The sequence below is a fragment of the Gobius niger genome (genome assembly GCF_951799975.1).
Source record: "Gobius niger genome assembly, chromosome: 6".
In the NCBI taxonomy this organism is placed as follows: Eukaryota; Metazoa; Chordata; class Actinopteri; order Gobiiformes; family Gobiidae; genus Gobius; species Gobius niger.
The window spans coordinates 26,038,351-26,066,331 of NC_136857.1; the positions used below are offsets into that span (position 1 = coordinate 26,038,351).

The window sequence follows — 27,981 nt, forward strand, 5'->3', positions numbered from 1 at the left end:
AGATGGTGGATCTTGGCCTTTTTAATCCTAGAAATAACAACAATATAATATATTTTGGGATTTTTTTTTTAAATAACGAGAGTAAGTAGAAGAAAGTGACGTGAATTGTGAGAATAGAACAAGTGGTTAATTCTGTTGTAAATGGACTTTTTGGACTGAAGCCAACATTTCACTCTCTTTCCAAAGGGCTTCCTCATGGCATGTCATCTGATGTCACTGGAAGTTCACCAATTATATACAGTTTTGATCAAAAGTTTAAGACTGGCCTCAGTCTGAGGGATGCTCTCTGAAACATCTGCACAAAACCAGCGGCCATTTCACCTTTGCCCTGCATCACCCGAGGCTCCATTGTTCCACTGAAGGTCATCAGGGCGCCCCCTGTCTGGGGCGTAGGAAACATCTCAGGTGGATCTGCTTGTGATGCCAGAACCGTTGGAAACCATCAGGACCATCAAGGTCACGTTTTTTTCTCATCAGAGAATAAGAATTTCTTCCTCATTTGGTCTCTCTTTCCAAGTCCAGACACACTTTTATGTGGCATTCAAGGAAAGAAGAACTTTTTGTTTTCAAGGCTCTTCAGTTGTAGATGCCTCTTATGGTTATTGAGCTGCAGTCGGCTCCAGTAACAGTTTCATTTGTGTCGGGGATAGTCCAGTGTCTTGATGGACAGCCAATCAGATCCTCTGGCTCAGTACCTCAGTGCCTTTTCCATCAGAACGTAATGACGTGTGAATACCTGACAGAAAATGACACTGAATCCACATGTTTGCACAGATTTGGTCTTTAAAAGCCACATGGTCCTGAAACTTTGGAGTTTTTCACAGCTGCAAAGACAGCCTATTTCAGTTTTTTTGTTGTTTTCAACAAAAGCTTGAGTTAAAACATTTGCCTCACTCCCATTTCTTCTCGTTGCATATTGAAGTTCTGCTTTGAACCATGTTAAGATCCAACCATGCAAAATGTACATTTTTGCCATTTTTCAGCTGGTCTTAAACTCTTGATCAGGGCTGTAAATGTATTCCATTTATCCATGAGTGTGTTTATCGTGTGAGTGTCACAAAACAGAGGACGCTCATAGCTTGTTATTTCCCTCGCTATTTCTATGATGGAAATAATGTCAATTACTCTTACATACCTGAAGAAAGACAAATATAGCAGCAGAGGTTTGACTTTTTTGTCTTCAGAAATACTCACAAACAGAGCAGATGGTTCAGTCGAGTGGATTGGATTCCTGCTGTAGCGGTGCTTCCAGCCTGTTGTACCGCGTCCTCTCTAAAGCGTATTGGACAGGTTCCTCCACACCTGCCCTCACAGGCTTTGCGCTCTGAAGATCTTCATTACTTCAGATGTTTCCGCCACATCGAGCGCAACGAAAAGCGTGACAGCGGCGGGCCTCTGATTGGTCGATAACTACTGCGCACGCCGCTCGTCATTTCCATAACTCAAGGAGACAGACTTCGGAATCGACTTTCCCTTTAGCTTTTAGCCGTGTTGCAATGTAGTTTTCCTCACTGAACAATCTAAATGCTCCTGGATTTGACTGTTTTGACCTGGGTCGCTCCTGTTGGCCAAGTCAAGGTTCAGCAACTCTTCTGCCGCCAAAGAATGAGATCAGCTGACAACCTGAATATACTGAATGATCAGGTTATTCCACCAATGGACTTCTTCTTCCCGATGGCACGGGCATATTCCAAGATGACGACACCAGGACTTACTGGGCTCCCGTTGTGAAAGAGTGGGCCAGAAAGATATCATTTTCACAGATGGTTTTTCCTTACCTGGTTCATCTGTACCCAGACTCAGCACTACGTCTGTGTGTGTGGGCTTGGCTATGGGGAGGGGAGTGGGGTGAACATTGTTATTGTCTGTATTGTCTATTTGGAAGAGTGGGTGGTTGGGTGGGCGGGAACTGCTTTTAATCTGTAAAGCACTTGTATGAAAAACGCTTTATAAAAAAAGTTTTGATTGATTGATTGATTTTTATCCACTTAGAAAATCGACATGTTTAATTTTGTGTATCTGTGCTTGGATCGTGTAACTTTTCACATAACTGTATTGAAGGCGAGACACGGCAGGTGAAAGTATTGATTTTTTCACGTAGTGGTCGAAGTGGAGATTTTTATCTATTTTCCTCCCTTTACATCTTAGTTTTCATGTCAGAGTATAAAAATGACAAAACTCATCCCGCATGATGTTTATTTTATGCTGTTTTGTCCGCCTGCGAGGTGGGGGCAACCCGGAAGTAGCTGCTGCGCCGCGTAGAAAGTCCGTTTTTCAAGAGGGTATTCATTCATAAATATTGACAGATTTTACATACACGTGTCCTGCTAAGGGCCCCCGTGATGACGCTGTCTCCCAAATATGGTATTTTTCCTCCTACGAGACGCTGGTGCGGAAAAGTCGCTACAAAACTTCAGGGCTGGTTTTCTCTGAATGAGAGAAGGCCCCACTTGGGCAGTGAGTGAGCACTTATAGAAGCTCCCACAGACTCCAAACTTTCCAGTCTGAGACCTAACAATATTTTGAAAGTTTTTTCAGAGGGATTTTTTAATATCTAATTCTTAGCCTGATTTATTCAACTTTGAAACCAAAAAAACAGTGATGATTAGTTTATTGAAAAACTAAACAAAATATCCCAAATCCCCTCTGAAAAAATCTTAGTTACTAATGTGTCAATAAAATAAAACCATCAATATTAAACTGGCTCAATTCATTATTTTGATTTCGTTGCCCAAAATATAGGCAATTTTGGCCATTTTAATGCTCAAAATGTCTTATTAAAATGACAGAAAAAGCGCAATACATTTTTTTCTCATATTTATATCTGTAATGTTCAGCCAAAGTTTCAAATTGATATCTGTACTTTTTTTTTTTTTCCCTATTCACCTGCAGTGTCTCGCCTTAAATAGAGAAAACGTGGAACTAACAACGTCTTTGGTCTTTCGCACAAAGACCAGACAGGTACGCATCAACTCGTCTAAGCTCAGGTGAGAACATTTCTCCAGTATGTAAAAACGGTGGCCTGTACCTTTAAGCTCATAGAGATGTAGCTGGTTTTCATCTATATAGTGTCTGGAATGGATTGAAAAAGAGAGCTTAAATTCAGTTTTCAAAAAGTATAAATTAAATCTATATCAGTCTGACATTGAGTAAATGGCAGAGGTATTTTAAAAATCCACGGCTGGCATTAATAATGATGTTCACTGCAGGTGAATAGGGAAGAAAAAAGGAGAGATATCAATTTAAGCTGTAGATTAATGATATAAATATGAGAAAGTAATGCAAAAGGTTCAGTCATGTTAAGCTTTCATACGAAAATAAGGCACTTTAGCCACAAAAATTGCTAATATTTTCAGCAAGGAAGTCTAAAGCTCAATATATCGATCGAGGAATTTGATATTTACAAAACCTTTGAAATAGAGTACAAGGCTGGAAAGTTTGGAGTCTGTAGGAGCTACTAAAGTGGAGATGTTGCGGCTGGAGTCTAAGGAAAACCTCATTTTGAGAAAACGAGATCAAACACTTTGTAACGTTTTCACATGCGCGTGTATACTGTTGCATTTGTTGCTGCTGCAGTCTCCCAGAAAGGAAATGACCATATTTGGATCTCGGTCACCTTTCATGCTACACGTGTATCCCAAACATATCAATATTTGTGAATGGATAAGTGAAGCGAAGACGTGATGTCATTAAATAGCCATAAAATAAGCAGGGGCAGTTAAGATGCTAAATGGTTTCAACTTATAAAGTGCTTTTCTACCTTAATTAGGCCAAAAGCGCTTTACAGTAAAGAACCACTCACCCATTCACTCTCTCATTCAAGGCAAGGCAAGTTCATTTGTAGAGCACAATTCATGCACAAGGCAATTCAAAGTGCTTCACAGTTGCATTAAATTACAAGAAAACAAATAAAATTAGTGAAACATAAATACAAATTTATCAGGAAACACTTTATTTTACAGCACCTTGTACCTAACTATATTGTGTACATTGTAATGTGCTTTGTAACAATATGTAATACCTTGTATCTATGGGTTAGATACACAATGGAATAATATGTATTAGTAGTTTGTAGGTACATTCTGTATTAAAGAGGGGGTATTATGCTTTTTTCAACCACATAGCACCAGTCTATAGCACACTACAATGATGACAAAAGCGTCTGTCGGTCTGTAAATGCAGTAAATTAGAATAACTGCCTTGTATAAAATTGCTCTCTCAAAATGGCTGTAGAGAATGTCTTGAAATAGGCCCCTGTCTCTTTAAGAACCTCTGACTCTTTCCCACACGCTGTCTGTGGCATCAGTGGGGAGGGGGCTCTGCTGAGGAGCAGTGGTTGGTTAAACGGCTGGTGACGAAAGCTCGGAGGCGTCTCCAGGAGGTGGAGGCGTTCCTAGGAGGACTCAGGCAAACCTATCCCTAAAATGGCCGCCATCAGAGTTTTTACAGATTACTCAAAAATACGTGAATGTGCCAAGGCAACACTTCAGGCATGTTTTTAATGAGGGAATGACATAATAACATGATGTAAAGCTTGAAAAAGTTGATTTTGCATAATACCCCCCCTTTAAGACATAACTCTAACCTTAAGGGTCTTGTGTCCTCTTACTTTATGTACTTACAAAGTGCTAATACAAGTTATTCCAGTGTGTTTGTAACCCATAGGTACAAGTTATTACAGATTGTTACAGAGCATATTACATTCTACTAAATTTAGTTAGGTGCAATGTATCAAAGTACTGTAAAATAAAGTGATACCCTGTTTTCAGCCCGGATTGAACATGCCTGTCTCACATCCTCATGAAGACTGGTCCAGAGTTTAGCCGCATGAAACTGAGAAATGGCAAAACATAGCTGCTCTTAAAGATTCTTTCCTTTTCGGACACGGCAAAGGTGGCCTTTGATTCCAGAATTTGCATTACTGTACTTTTGCGAAGACCTCAAAATCGCATTATTTGGGTGAAAAATAACCAGAATTTTCAAAATGCAATATCTTATGAATCCCTCATCAAAACAAAATCTTGTTTTACATTTTTCTAATCCTCAGACACTGAACTTTAGTTTGGCACTGATCTTTTCTTCTGCACTTTTTTATTTACCCTAACAGCACTTCGCAAGACCTGTGACCAGAGTAGACCCCAAACGAAAACACGATGAGACAGAATCGGTGTCAGATCAGATTGACCACGACGAGATGTGTGTCCCAGACGATAATGAAACACCGGTATGTTTCTGTAAGGGGCTGCCTAAACAGACACGCTCCGACTGTCAGCGATGTGTGTCCCATTACACTTGGGGAAAAAGGAACAAAATGCATCACACCAGCAAAAAACCTTTCGTAGAGAAGCGAAATCATTGACTGAACTGTATTTTGGTAAAGTTGAGGACGTTTCGCATCGAGTCTCAAAAGCTTCATAGGTGTTTTGGTCAGAAAAATAACACACCAGAAAAAAGTATTCAAATTTGGGCAGAGAAATTTGCCTGATAACAGAAGTAAAACGCACAAGAACATTTTTTACAAAACAAATAAACTTTCAGATGTTTTACAGTTGTTAAAGGAGCAGGCCAACGTTTTTCCATACTGAAATATGTTCTTACCTGAGCTTAGACGAACTGATGCGTACCTGTCTGGTCTTTGTGCGTGCCCTCAGTCACGCAAAACGACCAAAGATGTTGTTATCATTTGGACTCTCCCAGGATATTCCTATAGCTCCAAAACAGGGGTGAAGTTGGAAGCTAGACAGGTACGTATCAACTCGTCTAAGCTCAGGTAAGAACATATCTCAGTATGGAAAAACGGTGGCCTGTTCCTTTAAATGTATACGAAGTGAAAGCTACAATTCGTTTTGGGGATGTGTCAGATACTTCAAACCTTATGAACTGTTTAAATATCTGTGTTGGTACAGAGCATGTGGCATTTTCTGTGGGACGGCAAAGATTGTTGAAAATGAGCATAAACCCAGACTGGCTTCTGAGGAAAGGGTTGGCAGGCAAAGAGTTAAAGGGACTAGATACAAGTTGGTCATTTTATACTCACTCCTGCCACCTCAGGTCTTACTCGTAACTGCAACTTCTATATTAAGCTTGTGCATGACGGCACTTCGGACTCGAAGCAACAACTTTTTGAGTGACAGTGCAGGATTTCAGAAGCAGTTGTGGTGAACAGGTCTGGGCTCATTCTACACATTAGGACATGACTGGAACATGTAGGGGGAGGAAAATACATAATTTTAACATTTTTAAACTCTGTATAGTCCCTTTAAGTGACAAAAATGTGCATTATTTTTTTCTATAACTGTGTTGAGCATCAAAGTATAGATACAGACGACATCTCGTCATAGAAGGGGGCGTGGCCTCGCCAAGGCGGAAAATAGAATCTTTTGGGAAACACAATTTTCCACTCTTTTTAGCCATTTTCTGGTGGAATATGAACTTATTTATCACATACAAAGACAGTCAAGTGTAAATCTGGCCCATATGGATATTTTCTCACAGCAGATAAAACGGCAGTTGTAGCTAGCACTAGCTAACCGCTAGCATTAGCCCGATGCTAACATGTAGCATCATGTTGACTTTCTCAGTTTTTTTTAATGTATTCATGGGCTGTTGAACCACTTTGCGCCACTCCATGTCTTCGTATCTTTATTTAGTAGAAAACTATATTCATAATTCAGCATTTGTTAAAGTAGTTTTTGAAAAATTAGAGAAAGTTTAGATTTAAAAAAAATAAAAATTCCCCCTTAACTGTTTTCAAACATGACCATATATGGGCGATTCCAGAGATGCCATCGGTATCTATTGCGATACTTGGTTTCTGATAGGTTATACTAAATTGCAAAACGATATTTTCTCCAGTTCATTTTTACCCAACCTTACAGCCTATATTTGAAAGCTGAGTTTTTTCTCGTTTTTTGTCACGTTTTTGTCACATTTTTGTCACATTTTTCTTGCGGACTTGTTACGTTTTTGTCACTTTAGATGAGTTTTGAAGTCCTTCGTTTTCAAATGAAGGTTACCCTGGCCTGTAGGCTGGAAAATCTCAAGAATCTTTAAGATACGGGTAAAGCTGAACTAGAGAAAAGGGCTACGGTTGCGAATCAATGCCTTCCACTCTTGTATCATCCCGGTAACACACACAATAATAAGGCATAGATAGACTGTAAAGCTGAAGTGTGCCTTATCATAAAGCTACCACGTTTTCAGTTCAGCAGACAGCAACTATGTACTTTCTCTAACAACACCAAAGCTCACCCTCGCGCATATCCTGACTGTGTTCCGGTGCGATCCATTACCATGCTGGATCTCTAATTAACTCCTGTGGGTGTTTAAAGCTAATGCGGAACATTTATCACAAAAAACTCCACATAAATCTTTTGCAGATCTCGGGGATGGGCCACAGACAAAATGGGCTCTCAGCTTCCAGACGCAAAAAAAAAAAAAAAGAAAAAATCCATCGGGGAGAGAATTAGCGCCTCTAATTTGATTTTTCAAGCGGTCTCCTCTTGTTCGGAGCGGTTAAATGTTTTAAGTGAGTGGGTGTGCAAACTTTATCGTGTTTGACGGTTCAGTGGGAAATTTGCTTTTACGGAGCCGAGGAAAACATTCCGCCAGACGCTTCGCAACAAGAGCAGTTTTACCGAAGACGCACAAGCTGTTGTTTTTTGTTGTTGTTGTCTCATTCTTTAAAAATCTGATACACTATCTTTGATTGTCTTCTAGCGTCCCCTTTTCTTTCTCCTTTCACTCGTACATATTTGAGTACAGTTGCTAGTGATGGAGTTTAACACATGTCCAAATGGGGGAGAAGTGTGTGTTAGTGATTCTCTTTGGTGCAGTACCTGCCCCGATATCCTCCAAATCGAGGCAAAATGGGTTCAGTGGAGGAATATATTACAAATATGCAATGAAGGGGACATTACAATTACAATTACATCAAATCTAAAGCATCGGCCTCATGTGAAATCTAAACTAGTGAACTAGTGAGACCAAGTAAAAGATAATTCATTATACATTTCTGAACTATTACCAGAATAAATCTCTTCCTCCTGAGAGAAGAGGTTTTGAAGCAGCTGCACTGCTTATTTCTCCAACACCGTCAACACTTTCCCTTCAAGGCCAAGCCACGGAGCTAAACCAGATCAGGACTGAGTTCTCTGGCTCATATTTTGCAAAACACTGACTTCATCAAGGTATTTGTGAAGGACCTCCTACTTTCAACACTGTGTATAACATGTGTGTGTATGTGCTTTGCTTTATTGTAATTTCTAATTTCTGCAACAATGGCCGCCGGTAACGGTCGCCTTGGTGCGTACCAAAGAAAATCTGTTCACTAACAATGGCAATAAAACCATAGTCTGATTCTTATGGAGACTTGTGTAGGTTCTATTCGCACAATGCACATCATGCACTCAGATGTTTTATGATTATATGATTATTCTGATTATATTTGGTGATATTAGGCTAAACAAATTCAATTATCATTACATTTTTTTTGTCTGCGGTCCCTTGATTGCCAACCTACAACACGCACATTGCAAAATCCCACGGCTGCCGTCTCTGGACCAAAGCTGAAGATGTAAAAATGAATCCCTGTTTGCGGCGCTGCTGTTGCCCACTGCTCCTGACTGCCCCAGTGTGTCAAATGCAAGAAGACCTTTTTTCCCAAAGCGAGTTAATGTTATTCCTGACTTGGTCATTGTCCGCAGTCTTGTGTGTGTCTACCTAAAGCATTCATATTTGATTAGGAATGAAGCGCCCCTTTGTTGTGTGTCACTGTATTATCTGTGTATAAGCCTATTGTCTGAGGTGACTCTGTGACTCTTCTGCCCTCTGACCCTAGGTTATGTTTAGTATGTCCCACATTTCCTCTGAAGGGCCCTTTAATGAGGCCCCTGCAGTAAATCTCCTGTAAACGCTCCTCCGTGTCCCTCCTGTTCCCGGGGACAATGGCAGAACAATAGGACACAGCCTCTAAAGGGATGCAGCTCCTCGCACTGACAGGACGCAGATGGTGATAACGGGCCGGCCTGTCCCGGTGTTAACGGCTCGTGCTGATGTCTCCCCGTTAATTGGCTGATGATGAGGCTAGTTATGATGTAATCTCTCTCGTGCGCACCCCGCTCTCTCTCCTCTCTCTCCTCCCCTCCTCTCATCGTCTCTATCCTAACCAACATGGCCGCTAAGTCGGACGGAGCAGCGGTGTCTGTGGAGGATGACAACACGCCCAGGAGCACGTCTGAAGCGGGGATCCCCGCAGCCCGAGCCCGCTGCACGGCCACGCCGGGCTCCACGCCGTACACGGCGCTGGACTGCTGCTGGGTGCTGTGCGCGCTGCTCGTCTTCTTCTCCGACGGCGCCACAGACCTGTGGCTGGCCGCGGACTACTACGTGCGCGGAGACTACTGGTGGTTCGGCTTGACGCTGGTGTTCGTGGTGGTTCCGTCTGCGGTGGTGCAGGTGCTGAGTTTCCGCTGGTTTGTGTACGACTACTCGGAGCTGAGCTGCGGGGATGGGGCGAGCGGCAGCAGCGCGGTGGCGACAGAGGCGACAGGAGAGAACGCGCTCAGCACCAAGGACAGCGAACAGGCGGCAGCGGTCCAGCCGGGCTCCGCTCCGCCTGCTCCGCGGCGCTGCTGCACCGTGTGCATGTGGATCTTTCAGAGCGCGCTGCACGTCCTGCAGCTGGGCCAGGTCTGGAGGTAGGACCGGGTACCGAGGGGGTGTGTGCCGCTCCTGTGCGCGTGTGGCCGCGCGTGCGTGTGCTGTAAATTAACGTGGGCAGCGCACCTGTGCGGGTGGCGTTAATGACTGGAGGTGTGTGCACGCGGCAGTGAGTGACAGATGTGCGCACGTGGCGGTGAGGTCATTGTTTCTGCGCGTGCACGCCTTCATGTGTGACGTGCACATCTTTTGATGAATGTGGCGTGGCGTGTGCACTGTGTGGTACAGTGACTATTGTATGTTCCTGTGGACTGTCCTGTGTCTGCAGTGACAGGATCCACAGACTGAGGGTAGAGCACGTCCCCTTATGTACATTATCTTATTCCCCAGCCCATGTGAGTGTCTAACTTACTATATTACACACTAGTGTTGCAGAACCGTCCTGTTACCTGCAATAACCGCTGCTTTCCCCTGTCATCCCTCAAACTGATCTATAACCCTATACTACAACCTCCGCTCACAATATGGCCTCAGAATCTTGTGCCTGGATGCCGGTCTTCCATTTCTTACAATACTTTGGTGCTAACAAACCGATGGCATCTTAACTCATTTTAACTCCCACAGCAAAAAATGTTAGCCATAACTAAACATCCCTTTTCAATGGGAGTCACCACAGGCTTTCCACTCGTTCTTCCCTCGATTTGGAACAAAGCTTGCATATTTTCAGCACCAGGCAGCCACAGCTTTCTAACCGTCGATTTGTTTTATTTACAAGTGGTATTATGAAAAATGTTAGGCTACCTTACAATGGCAATCTTAAATTGGCTGTTTTGAAAAGCAAACAGATCTGTTCTTGATGGCGAGAACACAAATCTGCACAATCCCAATATGAGACATCCTTTTCACACATGGATTGGCCTCCTAAGAGTCCAGAATCTTTGGAATGTGCTGGATAAGGCTTCACACAGTGGTCACACTCTCCCAGCATCAATACAAGATCTTGGTGAAAATGAACACAACGCCGGATCTTTTGACATTGCAGAAGCTTATTGAAACAATGCCACAGATTGCGTGCTGGTATCAAGTTAAAGTGCATATGACAGGCTTTAGTGCTTTTGAAAACATGGCTTATTTTGATGCATGAAATCTGTTTTATATAATTATTATCATTTTATTTCAGTGAAGCAGTAAATTTAATGAAGAAAAGTTATTTTTCTTTGAATTTTTAAGCTAGAGAAAGGAAGTGACATAGATAGAGGTAAAGCTCCATGGATACATACAAGGGGGCGTGGCCTAGCCGATGGGGTAGAAAACCTCTCATGAGAGTCAAAATTGTTCACAATATTTTGCTGTTTTCTGGCGGACTATAAACATATTTATCACACACCAGTAAAGTGAAGCCAAAGTCAGGTCAATATGAATTTTTTTTTTCACAGCAAATTTTTCAGTAGAAGCGAAAAACGGTACCTGTTAGCTAACGTAGCATGAAGCTAATGTTAGGTTCACTAGTTTCCTGGTTAGCGTTGTCCGTTTTTAAAGTATTTATGTGTTGTTGAAGCTTGAACACTTTCGCTCCACGCCACGTCTATGGCTCTTTGGTGTGTGATAGTGCAAAAAAATATTCATAATTTAGCATTTGTTAAAATAATGGTGGAGAAATGGGAGCAAGTACATTTTTTTTCTCTTCTTTGGTTTCCCTCTGGCTGCTTCAAACGTGACCATATATGGGCAATTCCAAACATTCCGCCTGTATAGATACAGACGGCATCTCTGGAATCGCCCACATATGATCATGTTTGACAACCGTTAACAATTTAGAGAAAAATCTAAACTTTCTCTAATGATTCAAAAAATAATAATGAAATATGGATATAGTTTTCTACTAAATAAAGATACAAAGACATGGAGAGGAGCAAAGTGGTTCAACAGCCCATAATTAAGGGAGAATGCTAACACAATGCTTCATGTTAGCATCGTGCTAACGGCTAGCTAGCTCTAGCTACGACTGCTGTTTTTTCACTTCTACTGAATATTCTGCTGTGTGAAAATATCCATATGGACCCGAGCTACACTTCACTTTTTTATGTGTGATAAAAAAGTTCATATTACACCAGAAAATGGATAAAAAGAGTGGAAAATTGTATTCCCCAAAAGATACTATTAGCCCCTCGGCGAAGCCACGCCCCCTTCTATGACGCAATGCTGTCTCTATTGCAGTTTTACTCACACAGTCCTCATTATCATAATATGGTCGGCACGGTAACAGTTTCAAAATTGTTTGTCTCTATGTTACTTCCTGAAGTGGAACAAAAATTACAAAATTGTAAAAAAAAAAAAAAAAAAAAAGGCTAAAAAAAAAGCTGGGTAATTTATTTAGCAACATCACAAATATAGCCTAATTGTTTTTGCAAAAAATGTGTCTAATGTTTCATGTGCACTTCAAAGGCACTGTTAGAGTGGTGCAGTGTATTCTACTACACTGCACTGTAGAATAAGATGTTTAATCCTGAAGAAAGTGATTGATGAAATATATGAAATCTGAGTTGTCTAGTGTTTGTTACTTCTATTCTCTTTCAGCAAGGGTCATATTTTGAAAACAATGTGCACTTGTGCCCCAAGTGTGCATTGCTTTGTGAGGACAGTGTGCAGCGTTTAGGGGAAAGATGCGGCAAGATCATTTCAAGATATCTTTTTTTTTACGAGCTTGTTTTACAGTTTCCCAGTCAGAATGTCCTGCGGTGCGACGCATGAAAATTACATGAGGTAATTTTATTTATTTATTTATTTGGTAGGGACAGTGCATATTATTGAACATCTGTAATGTAAATATGACAGATTATAGCTAACATGCTAATTTCCATCTGCATATAGTAGACAACATCAGTTGATTCAAAAATGGACTTCCAGTGCCTATATATGAACATTTTCCCTGCTACAAGAGAAGACTGCGTTAAATGAGGGCCTCCTAAGTCTGTGGGGGGAGAAGCAGTTGGTGACCTGGCTGCTTTACCCACCGGGCCCCTGCGCTGTGGCTCTGGGGCCTCCCTCAGCAGATTCAGACAGCGCTAAGTGGATGAAATGTGACGCGGCTAAATCTTTACAGCCTCACCGCGCTCTGTTTACTCGTCAGCCGCTGTAACGGAAAGTAAAGATCGGGAAAGCTCGTCCTACTTGTTGTGATTTGAGACGCCATATTTGAATCAGTGTATTGGCCAGTGTAACGCTTCATTTGAAAGCTAAGACCTACAAAACTCATCTAAACTGATGTTTTTCCTCGCATTGTCGTCACTTTTTGGACATTTTTTTCACTGCTTTTGTTGTCACATTTTCGTCACGTTTTTATCGCTCTTAGAAAAAGTGTGCTTGGTTCAGGCGGGGGTTAAGAGGTTAAGCAGTTTGGACGACAAATCCCTTCACTCCGATGGAAGAAAGCTGAAGAAGTTCACATAAGGACGGCCCATTGTGAGGCCTTGCGTGTTTTTAGTCGGAGCCAACATGGCCGCCCCTTTAAATAACCAAAATCTCACATTTGGTTGTCGGCGGGGGGGCCGCACTGGCAGCCAAAAAATCCCACGCTTTTTATTCAATAAGCAATAGACATAAACGCTGTCTTCAACAAAGCTATTCTGTAACAAGAGCGAGAGAGTGGATCAACCTAAAGTGATTCAGGGAAAAAAGGGGGGATAATGAGAGGGCGAGGAGGCTGAGGGTTTCGCTGCTGCGAAACGTTGTCATGGAAACAACAGGGAGAAGGAGGGGAAAGAAAGAGTGATTGGATGAAAGGCATTGTTTAGTCTGTTAGTGTGTTACTGTTAGTGATTGACAAACAGTAACAGTGTCTTCTTGGCTGTCTTATTCCTGTACATTTAGTAATGGCGTCTTACACCCCTGTTCCTTCCAGGCAATGTCAGGCCCCAGAGCCAAATCCAGCCCTTGAGAATATATCCTCCGGCACCCATAGTGATTTCGAGAAAACTAACTACAACCAAGAGTGATGTAAACACTTGCTAAAGTTTTGTAATATATGATTGTTCTTGTCATAAGTTGACATCAGTGTTAAAATTAGATTAGATTCACTTTTATTTGACTGTGCTGTAATAATGAAATTAGTGAAGCGTTTTGGGTGACTTGTGTCATGTGAAAAGCCCTATACAAATAAGGCTCCCTTCCCTAGAATAAAACTAAATTAAAAGTTGTTAATGAGACTAAAACTATGACCGTAATGTGCAGATATTTTTGAGACTGAAATCATCCAAACTTCCAATGACAGAAAGAATCTCAAATCATTTCGATTCACAGCCAAGGAACAGGTCTGAGCTTTGTTCACGTTAGAGAAGCTCCATGAAGCAGAAGCCCATGATTGAAGAGGATTATAAAACACATTATAAATGCAAACTTGACTTAATTATTCTTAAGTGTCGAGGACTCAATTTACATGCAATCTTAGTAGACTAAAACTGAAGAGAATTCTTTGACTAAATCTTGACTAAAATTAAACAACATTTTTAGTAAGTAACTCTTGTCCCTAGAGGCCATAAGCGCAATTGCAGGTGTCATAGCAAGATGCGATTTTTTAACTTAATAATTGTCCGTGAGAGTAAATGCTACGCTGACAGAAAAGACAAAGGGAGAGAGGGATATTGTACATCAAATTACACAATGGAAATAATTATTTTCACTCAAACTTGGCTGTAAATACTGTTTAAAGTGGCGCCAGCCTGCAGTTAGCTTTGCCCGTTAGCCTGTTAGCTTCTTCTTCGTGACTCTATTAGTGTGTATTGGGCCTCCTGGTCAGAGCAGGGAAAGTTGCAATTGTGGTTTTCTGGCCAGAGACACCAGGGGGAGATGAAAGACCCCCCAATCATCCCACGAAAAGGGTTTATTAAGGTAAACAATTACTTAGTACTTAGTAATTTCTTAATAAACACTTGGCCTGTTTTTAATTGGACCAAACTCATATTACTGGAGACATGCTCAGAAATCCTGCACTGCTTGACCAAAACAAAAAATGGATTTAGAAAAAAAGGCAAAAGCTCACACACTCTATTACTTGGTTGGACCACCTATAGCAGGGGAACTTTTTTCACCCAGGGCCGCATTTTGAAACTCGTACGGCTTTGAGAGAGATTTTTGCTGTGTCTCACACCTTTATGTATACTTGGAAGCTTCAGTGTCTCAGAGAAAAATATGTTTTTTAAGCTATATTTGTGTAGAAAGATATCTGGTGATATGGAAAATTCAGCAAGAAGCTTGAGGGGCACCAAAAATTGGTCTGAGGGCCATGCTGTGGGCCTTTCACTTTGATTACAGGGAGCACTCGCTGTGGCATTGTTTGAATGAGCTTCTGCAATGTCACAAAAATCCAGTGTTGTGTTAATTTTTCACTAAGAACTTGTATTGATGATGTGAGAGTGTGACCACCCTCATGCCCGTGCCATGAGGGAAGAAGTCCATGCTATTGATGGAATAACCTGGTCGTTCAGGGTGTTCAGGTGTCTCATTCTTTGGGCACATAGTGTTGCTGAATCTAGACCTGACCAGCTGCAGCCACCAGGTCAGTTAACATTTAAAGAAATCCAGGTGGACGCTTTTATCTTGGTCAGGCCAAGAAACATATGAACTCACTCTCCCAAGTAGCCTCTCATCGTAAACATTATGAACAAATATCATAAATAGCGTTTAGAGTCGAGTCAGAGGACAAGCAGACAGAGAGCTTTTAGAGCTAAGTGACACTACAGAGAAATATAGCCAGTCAAACAGTAAACCTTTGAAAAATAATCTATCCCTGAAGGAGGTTGATGACTTCAGGGACGGCTCAAATGCACCGGAATACAGGAGAAAGCAACTTGAAGACAACATATACTGTAAATTCACTTCCCAACATCACCCCTGTAATAACAGACGTGAAAATTAAAGATTATTCACTCCACCAGTCAAACCGTTGTAATGTTTGGACGAGTAGGCACCTGTGAGATACAAAAATGGCAAGAGAAACCTTCGAAACCGCATTTTCCACAAAGTTAAATATATTTTCTAGCCCTGAGCTTATCGAGTAACGCTCCCAAAGAGCAGTAATATTAAAAATGCTTCATCGAGTTTGGCGCTGTCCGCTGCATTGCTGCATTCTCCAGGTCCATTGCAAAAAGCTACAGAGACGAGAGTTGGTTTAGAAAGTTGCTTAATCTCATTGTTTATTAGTTTGTTTACAGCGCCAAGGACTAGTGCTGATGTACAGAGCACGTTTAAATGTGGGCCCATGTTGGCAGAGTGGTTAAACTCACGGGAAGTGCGTTGAACTGATAATCAGCATAAATGATCTTAATTCAAGCACTTTAGAAGGCTTAAGGGGAGCACAAAGGATAGAGCAAACCCACGCATACGCAGGGAGGATGTGCAGAAGACTTAACGTGGTCTGGGAATTAGAGAATTAAAGCACTTTTCCAATATACAGTATATGCCACTTGAAGTAAAATTCATGCTGTTACTGTCTTTAAAAGGCTCTCTCTTTAAACATAGATCTAATCAAACATCCCCCCCTTTTCTTCCTTTAAAGGGGGTTGTGTGTGTATTATGAAAAATATATCTTTCAGAGCTTTCTCCCTCGTTTATTATGTTAATAAAACAAGCCTAGGCTTTTGAGCAATTCCGTTTCCACTCTCGCCGCAACCATTTGAACTTCCTGCCTCATTGGAATGTTCGTCGATCGATGGCTCCGCCCCCGACCCCTTCGAAACCAGGAAGCATAGATACAGACGGCATCTCTGGAATCGCCCATATATGGTCATATTTGAAAACAGTTAAGGGGGAAAACAATTTTGAAAAAATGTAAACTTTCTCTAATTATTCAAAAACTTCTTTAACAAACGCTGAATTATGAATATAGTTCTCTACTAAATAAAGATACAAAGACATGGAGAGGAGCAAAGTGGTTCGACAGCCCATGAATACATAAATAACGGAGAATGCTAACAGAATGCTTCATGTTAGCATCGGGCTAATGCTAACCGTTAGCTAGCGCTAGCTACAACTGGCGTTTTTTCACTTCTACTGAACAATCTGCTGTGAGAAAATATCCATATGGACCAAATTTACACTTGACTTTATTTGTATGCGATAAATAAGTTCATATTCCACCATAAAAAAGGCTAAAAAGAGTGGAAAAGTGTGTTTCCCAAAAGATTCTATTTCCCCCCCCCCGGCGAAGCCACGCCCCCTTCTATGACGAGATGCCGTCTGTATCTATAGGCGGATCTTGCGGGTGGATTGGCCACACCCTATAGGTTTTCCCCAGTCTTCAGTTGACTCTGTGCATAACTTCAAATCACAACAACGCCACCCAAGAAGTGACTTCCTGTTTCGATCCGGCACGACAAAACAAAAGCACTCAGCTCTCGTCATTGATTAGCTCAGCAGGTACTGGATTATAACTAAATACACACATTTTAAGTGTTTTGTCTCTTAATAGTTCGGCAGAAAGAAAGTTGAACCAATGAACTGCTGAACTAATGAATGAGATGGTGCTTTTATTTTGGTGTGCTGGATCGAAACAGGAAGTCACTTCTTGGGCAGCGTTGTTTTGATTTAAAGTTATGCACAGAGTCAGTTCACAGTAAACGTTGCACATACTGTATCATTCACCACAGTTCACTATAGCCAGACAAATCCCACAGACTTTTTTTTTTTTTTTTCGTTTCATTTTAGCAGCTCTCGACCAACATCACATTTAGTAACCGACAATAAGACATGGAGGACCAAACACACAGACTGCAATGATGTGATCACCAAACATCCCCCATCGCATCCAAACAATGATGGAATGTTCCGCTGCCATGGATTCTTAAAGGAACAGGCCACCGATTTTCCATACTGTGATATGTTCTTACCTGAGCTTAGACGAGTTGATACATACCCGTCTGGTCTTTGTGCGTGCCCGTGGAAGAGCTTGGTAGCTTCCAACTTCACCCCGTTTGGAGCCATAGGAATATACAGGGACTAGCCAAATGCTAACAACATCTTTGGTTATTTTGCGTGATTGAGGGCACACGGTTCTTCCATACTGAGATATGTTCTTACCTGAGCTTAGACAAGTTAAAGCGTAACTGTCTGGTCTTTGTGCGTGCCCGTAGAAGAGCTTAGTAGCTTCCAACTTCACCCCGTTTGGAGCCATAGGAATATACAGGGACTAGCCAAATGCTAACAACATCTTTGGTCATTGTGCGTGACTGAGCGCACCTACAATGACCAGACAGGTATGCATCAACTTGTCTAAGTTCAGGTAAGAACATATATCAGTATGGAAAAAACGGTGGCCTGTTCCTTTAAGAGGGATAAGGAAAGTACGACGTTTATATGAAGACCTCGACAGGCGATTGGTTAAGAGGCCTCAGCTGACGAACGTAACCAAATACTTTGAAACTTCGCGTGACATAACAGCCAAGGTTGGCAACTTCATTAATTGCATAACTTGAAGAGAAACAGCCTTCTCTATTGAACAAAAAAAACACCAAAAAACGAGGCATTCACAGGATACAGGAGTTGTATAATCTGTTGTCACTGATACAACAATGCACTCAGCCTTGATGTAGATTGGGCCTTTGAGCGATTTCAAAAGGCTTTCACGTTTGGCATTATGAAACAGGTAAAGGTAAAGTATTATCTACAGCATCAAGTGATGATATTGCCGTAGATTGTTGGCATGGCATGGCTACCACTTGGTTTATGCCTTATTCAAACAGTTTTGACTACTGTAAGTTCCCAAGGGCTCGGGTTTCCAAACTATTGTGGCTACAACACCTAAACATACCCAAGTGAACAACTTGGGACCCCAACAGTAAAAACTGTAATATTAATTTAGATTGTTTATTTTATTTCTAGAAATGCCTTTAACTATCTGAGCCTGTTCTACAATGTGCATAGTTTGTTAGCCATTGAATCCTGGACCCAATTTAAGTTGAACATTCCATCACCCATGCAAGTGAATAGGGAAGACAGGCGCAATGCTAATGTATGGAAAGGTATTTGTCCTTTCCACAGCATTCATATAAACTATATGAATGAATTTATGTGCTTTATCAGCAATGCATTACAGGATGATGTTTAGTGTCCACTGATCTGACCCCACAAAAAGCAGAAACTTAACTGAGTTTGAGTTAGCATTTAGCCCAGAGGGCACTTTTATACCCTAATTTGTGTCTCAAGTAAAATCTCAAAAGGTCTGTACCTTCGTTATTAATTTTGTAACTAGCTTTGACCTTGCCTAAATATGGGCGATGGGTTGACAACAGCTGGAAACGTCTGTATGGTTCATAATCTGAGATGTCTAGTGGCTAATGCTAACAGCTAACAGGAAAGAAAACATTGAACACGTTAGAATCGAACACCGCTTATCCTTTGTATTTCTATGAAAATGCGTACATCTTTTGGCCAGCAGCTTCCCGGATCTGTTTGTTTTCTGTATTCTGTCCCCATAGAAATTAAAGGAGAAGCCAGGCTCTATATTAAAGTACGGCAAAGTCAGGTTTCGTTTCAAAGCGAGGATTAGTGGCCATTTGATATGTATCCAACCCCACAAAAGTGGAATAAAATTGAGCATTTAGCTCAGAGAACACAAAAAGTACATTCGTAAACCATTTCTCACTATGCTTGGACCTCACCTAAATGTGCTTGATGGGTTGACAACAGCTGGAAACATCTGGATCATTCAGGATTTGCTATGTTTGATGCATGTCTAAAGGCTAACGGCTATAGGAAAAACACATTGAACAGGCTAACTGACTCTGAAAAGTAGCTGGCTTGCTAACTAGGTAGCATGATCACAGACTACATTTCTAACACAAATCAACAACCTATATAAGTACACACTTTTCACTGTGTTGTGCAGTACAGTAGAAATAGTACTAATAGTAGTAGTCGTAAGGTCGTGCTTCTCTTTAAGGGAATGGCAGGATCAGACTCCTTCAAGGCGGTGTGAAGTCAGCAGGTCAGTATGCGTTGACCAGAATGCATTGCGGTTTAGAAATGACGGCGAGCTGATGGTTTCTCCTGCACTCTTTCTCTGCGGCGTTTATATCGCATCCACAATCTCCAGGCAAACTCCAGCGGCGAGCGGCAGCAAGGTCGGCACCCTTTATGTGAACAGCTGAAAGGCTTTCGGAGGGAGAAGTTGTTAAGTTGAAAAGGCGGAAGAAATTGGGAGTCTTAAAGGGTTTTGCGGTCGCGTCAAAATTACGGCCAAGTAATTTTGGCAACATTTCAAATTGTGTATAGCCATTGTATTTTAGGTTAGGAAATTACGTTTTACGTTGTTCACAGTGATTAAATAATCATGAGCTGTGAGTATTGTACATTTTCAGAACATTTTTGTAAATGTTAACGGGTTTACACGGCCCGGGAATGGAACCAAGGGCAATCTGTCTTTTCCTTTAAAGCAGTACTAAGTAACTCTTCCCCCTAGAGGCCATAAGCGCAACTGAAGTAGCAAGTTACGATTTTTTTACTTATTGTCTTGGAGAGTAAATACTACGCTGACAGGAAAGGCGAAGGGAGAGAGGGATACTGTGCATCCAATTATACAATGGAAATATTTTTTTTTCACTCAAACTTGGCTGTAAATACTGTTTAAAATGACGTTAGCCCGCAGTTAGCTTTGCCCGTTAGCATGTTAGCTTCTTCTTCGTGATTCCATTAGTGTGTATTGCTTTCTCCGGACCGGTGGCAGTCAAGTTGCAAACATGGTTTTCTGGCCAGAGACACCAGGGGGAGATGAAAGACCCTCCAATCATCCCATAAACACTTGTATTACCCCCACAGGGATTACGGAAAGGATTTATTAAGGTAAACGCGTTACTTAGTACTGCTTTAATACACATTTCAACAAGGCAAAACATTTTTTTTCCATTTCCAGGTTTTGGGTCCGTTTTTTCTCTGAACATACACTGCGTTCCAAATTATTATGCAAATTGTATTAAAAAACAATAATAATGAAACTCATGGATGGTATCGTGTCTTGGGGCTCTATGAATCACTGACATTAATCTCAGAGACCTGGGATTATTAGTTGTCGGGTTAAGGGAAAAACTACTGAAAAATGGTGTTCCACTTTATTATGCAGATCATCATTTTCAAGCAATATGGGAAAGAAAAAGTGACTTTCTGCTGATGAAAAGCGTGAAATAGTTGAATGCCTTGGTCTAGGTATGAAAACCTTTGATATTTCATGAAAGATTAAGTGTAATCATCATACTGATAAGAGATTTGTGGATGATTCAGAGCACACTCCATTTTGTGCAGATAATGGCACAATATGGACGGTTTCTGCCAGACAAACACATCAGATTAAGAGAACAGATGCTACAAAGCAGCATACAGGTATTTGAAGCTGCTGGTGCCTCTGGAGTCCCCCGAACATCAAGGTGTAGGACCCTCCAGAGGCTGCAGTTGTGCATAAACCTTCTATCCGGGCCTCCCCTAAACTGTTAATTGAAGCTGATGAACAGAAACGGCTGCAGTGGCTCAGTAATACATGAGGACTCATTTTCAAACAGTCTTGTTCACTGATGAGCGCCGTGTAGCCCTGGATGGTCAACTCAATGGAGTAGTGAATGGTTGGTGAATGACCACAATGTCCCAACAAGGCTGTGACGTCAGTAAGGAGGGGGCGGAGTCATGTTTTGGGCCAGAATCATGGTGAGAGAGCTGGTCGGCCCCATTAGGCTCCCTGAAGGTGTGAAAATGACCTTTGAAAAATATGTGGAGTTTCTGACTGACAACTGTCTTCTATGCTACAAAAAGAAGAGCCGTGCTTTCCCGAACAAAATCCTCTTCATGCTTGACAACGCACCATGTCCCGCTGTAAAGAATCCCTCTGCATCACTGGCTGCTATGGGCACAAAAGGAGAGAAACTCATGATGTGGACCCCCTCCTCCCCTGACCTCAACCCTATTGAGAACCTTTGGAGCCTCAACAAAAAAAACTTCTATGAGGGTGGGAGGCAGTTTTCATCCAAACGGCAGCTCTGGGAGGTTATTCTAACATCCTGCAAAGAAATCCAAGCAGAAACTGTCCAAAAACTTACAATTTTAAGGGATTTAAGAATTTTGAAGCTGCTATCACACAAGGGCTCCTATGTTAAAATATAACTTGACCTGTTACTATTTTTTTCATTGAAATAGCTTTTGGTTTCAGTAAATAAGACCTCCTAATGCTACACATACAACAAATGACCATTTTCAGTTAATTACAAGCTTTAAAATGTATTGAAACGATGAGTTGCATAATAACTTGGAACAGTGGATTTTGAGGTTTTTATTTTTGAAAAAAATACTGTTATCACTAGGAATTTTTTCCCACCACATTTAAATGATCCTCTACCAACTAAAGACTTGAAAATTATGCTGACTCTCATTTGAGTTGACAATTTAGAAAATCTTAGAAAAATGTCATTTGCATAATAATTTGGAACGCAGTGTATAAACTTTCACTTGGAAATAAACAAAATACCTAATCTTCACAATAACATGTTGAATTATTGCACTGACTCAATGTTTCTCCATAGGTTTATATGGGAAATTGTCATTTCAAAAGCCATTTTCTCGAAAGGCATTTTTCTCACAGTGGCCCTCATTTATCAACATTGCGTACAAAAACGGTGTATGTGTAGGTGTATTTGCGATATGCGCCAGAGTGCGCGTGGCATTTATGAACCTGTGCTTTACGCTCAGATCTCTCCGTACGCAGAAGGATCTGATGGTAAATGTCACGGAGAAATCCCAGCGTCATTTGAAGGAAACGCCCAAAAATATTCATAATCAGGAGGCCTCACCCACGGGTTTTGCGGCACGCACGCACGAAACACGGCAAAAAAGGAACATTTCTCCAACCAGGAAATGATTAAGAATTGTTTTTAACACAACAAATATGATGTTTTGCGCATGAGAAAAATTAAAGAATCTACTAGAAACCCACAATAACCTTATAGCCAATCCTAGATCACATTTACTGAAAATAAATAGGTTAATAATAAAAAACGTTTGTTAAATACGCTGTAGGCCTAAATAGCCTATATAAAAAAGGGTATAAAATTAAACCACATAAAAATATAATGTGTAGTAAAAGAAGAAAGCGTGGATGTTACGCTGCAGTCCGAGCAAACTCTGGACCATGATCTGAACCAGCGAAAAGCAGCTGTCAGGTCCGCGGACTCAGCGCTGGGGCTGGGGCAAACTACGCGTCTTTTTGCCGAGCAGAGCTTTCCTCCGGGAGGGAACAGGTGCGCGGAGCTGACAGCCAACCGGAACCTAACGAACCCGTCCGGACCGAAGACAGCCCGACGACGGGACGAGCTTCCCCCTGAGGAGAGGAGAGCGCGCGGTCAGCAGACCCTGCGCGCGCCGCTCCTGGACCTTACGAACCCGTCCGGACCGAAGAAAGCGGTCAGTAGACCCTGCGCGCGCCACTCCCGGACCTTACGAACCCGTCCGGACTGAAGAAAGCTGTGGTGCTGTCGAAGGATTTATTTGACACCTGGGTTGCTCGCGCCACGGAACACGGTCCACAGACTTGACGCTCAAACCAGCCAGAACAGGAGCAGGGCCTCGCGAAGACCCAGGTGAGTCCCGGTGTCCCGACAGCAGCCGCATGTGAGGCGGGGCAGCCATCCACACAAAGTTTGCGCAGCAGCAGCGGTCTTTTTTGTTAAAAAAGAAAATATCCCCGCAGTCCTGTTCTAGTGTCTCTGGTCCGGGCTGAGCCTCTGAGCTCGTCCCGTGGCGTGGAGGAGCATGTCGATGCAGCGCAACATTGAATCAAGTCTGCCCATAAACATTAACGCTGTAGCCTTGTTTCATGTTTAAATCATCAATGTGGATGATATGCGGTGTGGCAATGCAATTCATGCTGCTAAAAACTGTTTCCCAGCGCTGTTTAGTGTTTAGTTAAAATTGGTGTATCATGTACACCGCCTCCTGACTTGGTGTAGGATCTGAGCGCACCGTACGCCGAGTGTACGGTGCGCTCAGATTGATAAATGCCAAAACAGGCGTAATTTTTCGTACACCCCACATACGCTCTGATTTCACTGTACGCAAGTTTGATAAATGAGGGCCACTCCACATCAGTAACACCTACAGACTTCAAACTGTACAGTCTTGGACTTGACAATATTTTGAAGGCTTTTCCAGAGGGATTTTTAAAGGTTCTGTATCATCTTTTGGAACCATCCCAAAGTAAACTATAGGCATTAAGATAAGATGATAAGATGATACTTTATTGATCTCACAGATGGAGAAATTGCATTTGATGAGAGAGCATCCGGCAGCAGCAGTGCGCACCACTCTTGTCTTTGGTGAAAGATCGTTGTGTCGCGTTTGCCATCTTCACTGTTTTGGTCACAGGAAGCGCACTGGTTGATGGGAAATCCGTAGACGATGACCACGGCGGTGGAGCTCTTGCACTTGGCCACGATGTTCTTGGCCACACAGGTGTAGTTGGCCGTGTGGGACAGACGCGCCTGCTTGATGATCAGGTTGTGGTCCACGGTGATGTAGAAGTTCCTGACCTCGGCCGGGTCGATGATCTCGTTGTCCTTCAGCCACTCCACCCGCATGACCTTGGAGGATGGAGAAACTGTAGCTGCCCTCTGTCTCCTCTGATCATCTGAAACGGTGCACCGCCTCCTGGGCTTGTCCCCATCTCAGAGCGTGGTGTCCTGCACTGGTCAGCTCCACCTCGTCCTTCCTCTTCCTCCTGCACAGCTCCCTCCACAGTCTATCACCATCTCCTCGTTGGTCCCTTTTGTTGTTTCCTGTAGCTCCTCTTGTGACGTTGTTAGAGAAATAACAATGGTGTTCGAGAGGATAGATGAATGACAGGCAGCAGTCTGGATGTCTTATGCAGGAGAAGTTTATTTACCATCGGTGCGGGACCCGGAGACATGAACTCGAGACATTGCGCTAGTCCTACCATTCAAGTCTGTCTATGCTTCCACAGAAGAGGGATAAATACCCTCTCAGAACGTCATACTGATACGCAAGCATTCAGTGGCAGAGAGTGGGCGCCTGAGCACCACAGTCAAGGCTATGACAGAGATAGTACGACTGTACAGCCTGACCCAGTATGATAAATAGCGATTTAATGTTATCCTCTAACAACGTCTCCTCCGTGCTGCAGGTGTGGGGGCTCTTGGTGCCTCTTCATTGTTCAGTGTCTCAGAAGAGGATGTTTGTAGATCTCAAATGGGTTTAGCTGATAAGCTAGCAGTTTGTTTACCTTCAATATGATATATTGTACCTCTACCACTATGGAGTACTATTTTCTGGGGGTATTTTGCAAACCCGGAAGACAAAACGCTTCAATTCAGTTAACTCCGCCCCCTCTCGCCGAGCTAATCCGCTCATCCAAAATTAGCCGTAAAAGAAAAATAAATATCACAGCAATAAGTGAAGTTACTTCACAATGCAGTTAAAAGGGGTTGACATCTGCACGTTTTGATTGACTCACTGCTCTGTCCTTGTCGCTCCATCGGGTGTTTACATTATGAGACTCACGTTGGTTATAAAAGTTAATCCACTTTGGTTCTGGTGAAGGTTCACCAAACATCCATCAAGAGACAGTCACAGAAAAACACTATTTCCAACTATATCAACAACAAAAAAACATAAAAACATTAAATCTGGCTCCATCCATTATGTATCTTCAGTCACAGAGAATATGTGGAATTCTGGGCACTTTAAGACATTTTCACATGAAAATATAACATGACCAAAAACTTGCAATGCATTTTTTTTTTCATATGTCAGTAATCCACAGCAAAGGTTTCAAATCGATGTCTCTAAATAAATAAAAATATCCACATTCACCTGCAGTGCCTCGCCTTTAAGGTAACATACACAAATGTGCCTTTACTTTTTGAATAATCTTGTTTCATCCATAGTAATACCACATGGAGACGGAATATTTTGGCCATTCAAACAGCAATTTCAGTTCCTTTGTTATTAACAAGGAACTGAGTCGTGGAGGAGGCTGCGGCGATGCCACTTTAATGCACTGTAACTGCATTAAAGTGGATATTTCACCATCTTCTTCATCAAAGCTGCGGTTTTACTGGAGCTATTATGTAGTGCTGCAGGAGTACCTTAGGCTTAAGCCCCTATTGATTTTATATTAAGTCAATGGACTACACTTAGCCTGATGGAGACCTCCTGTTTCTCAGCATTAACCCGACTTTGGCTGCTTCACAATTAGTGCCTCAATATCTGGAATTTATGAGTCAATCCAAAAACCAACCAAAAAAACTGGAATTCTCTATTCTTCTTCTCCTCTGGATTGAGTCTACACATTGCCACAGTGAATCACCAGCATGGAGATTTGTCACAACCAGGCACAGCGCAACTGGAATGGACAATGGAATGAGTCGGCGCATATTCTTGAACTGGTGACCCTCCAACCGATGGGACAATTAGTCATTCCTCATTGTCACTTACCCCATGTTATTCTCGCAATAATTGTGGCATTGAAATGGAATTCATTTGTATAGCTCTATCACGGTCTTTCTTTCACATTTTAAAATCTCCTCACCGGCGATTAGGAGGTATGTGCCATCCCATAAACCATCGCACCGTGGATTTCTTCTTCCCTGATGGCACGGGCATATTCCAAGATGACAATGCCAGGATGAATCTGGCTAACGATGTGTAAGAGAGGTTCAAGCATGAGGCATCATTTTCACACATGGATCGGCCGCCACAGAGTCCAGGTCTTAACCCAGTTTAGAGTTGTATAAATCTTTATGAACAGGCTTTTTTTGGTAATGTTTTATCAGTAGTTGTAGTAAATGCTTCGCAAATAGTTTTGAGTTTGGGTAGACATAATAATTCTTTACAAATATTCCTCTTCCGTGCTAACCTTACTTGCTGCCCCCCCCCGATGAGTGGGCTTGGTTTTGGTTTCGGGTCAGGGATTAGGGTTATGATTTGGGTTAGGAACAGCAAATGTGACTTAAATTGTGTGTCACTCACACAGATCTTACATAAGTTTAGAAACTAGAAGGTCTTGGCTTTCAAATGAGGTATCACATTGGCATATAGGCTGGAAACTTTCCAGTCAATACGCTTGGAGATTAGGATATGCATAATCGCAAACACTAACCCTGAGATGGCAGGAAACAGATGAACTAAAAGGATCCTATAACTTAAAGCATTTACTATATCATTACAAGTGTTTATTCATAATTGATTCCTCATTCTCTTTGTATTAGTTCATGAGTAACTTGTGCCCATTTTGAGGACAGCACGCGCTCACCCCACCCATATGGCCGGTGCTGATGAATCACGGATCCCTGACAGTCTTTGGACGGGGTCCAGACAGTCACTCAGCCGTTTTGACTCGGGACGTCCAGCTAGACGCTGGTGCTAATAATCAGCGGAGTGGCTCACTGGCATTGCAGAGCGAACCATCCGATATATACGCTTAGGCCGGCAGTTCTGACATGGGGTCATGTTCAGGCTCATTCGCAAATTAAATCCACACAAGAAATATGGGCTTGTGGGGTTCTGGGTTCAATGCAGAGGCAAAATTCCACAGGCTAAAGACAGAGAAGTCAGCGCCATTTGGAACCAAACAGACCGAAGGTTTGCGGCAACTATCCGCTATTTTTCATTCACTTGAAGACAGTACGGCCTGTTGGATAATATCAGTTGCTAATTCCAAAAGGCAAAATATCATTTTGGTCTTTTCAAATTGTGAGGAATCGTACTATCTTCACCGTTGTGAATGTGTGTTACCTTTCCAATTTATTGATTCGCAGTCATTGTAGTCAATTTTTGGAATTTAGCATATTAGTGCTTAATTTAAAAAAATCTAATGCAGTTGGTCGGGTCTAGGTTCAGCCACACTATGTGCCCAAGTGATAAGATTAGCCGACCATCATCGGGCTCACATTGCCAAAGTGGTTCAGGGAGCATTGAGTCCACAGAGTGCAGATCTTAACCCCACTGACAATCTTTGGGATGCGCTGGAGAAGGCTTGGCACAGTGGTCACTCTCTCCCATCGCCAATACAAGATCTTGATGAAAAATAAACACATTTGACATTGCAGAGGCTTTTTGAAGCAATGCCGATTCAATCCCTTCTTTATTTATTAAGCATAACAACACAGTCGCCCAAAATGCTGTAAACAAATTCTATATACAAATATTCACCTTATTCTGCCCCATGTACATTTTCTTCAAGATTTTGTAAATAAATGTGATAAATCATTTGATTTGTGCATAATTTGCTCGCTTACTTTTACAACTTTAATTGTAGTCATTTAATATTAACACATC

General features: G+C 42.0%; 1 protein-coding gene across 2 annotated transcripts in view; it reads left to right on the forward strand.

Moving 5' to 3' along the window:
* Positions 1 to 9,024: 9,024 nt before the first annotated feature.
* The window catches only part of xkr7b (XK, Kell blood group complex subunit-related family, member 7b), a 110,186-nt gene continuing 91,229 nt past the window's right edge, over positions 9,025 to 27,981 (forward strand). For both annotated transcript variants that reach the window (XR_013792952.1, XM_079558030.1), the window contains exon 1: positions 9,025 to 9,698. Coding sequence is in view for 1 of the 2 variants with exons in the window: in XM_079558030.1 (XP_079414156.1) it covers positions 9,172 to 9,698 (527 nt within the window). In the remaining variant the exon portion in view is untranslated. The remainder of the gene's footprint in view (positions 9,699 to 27,981) is intronic.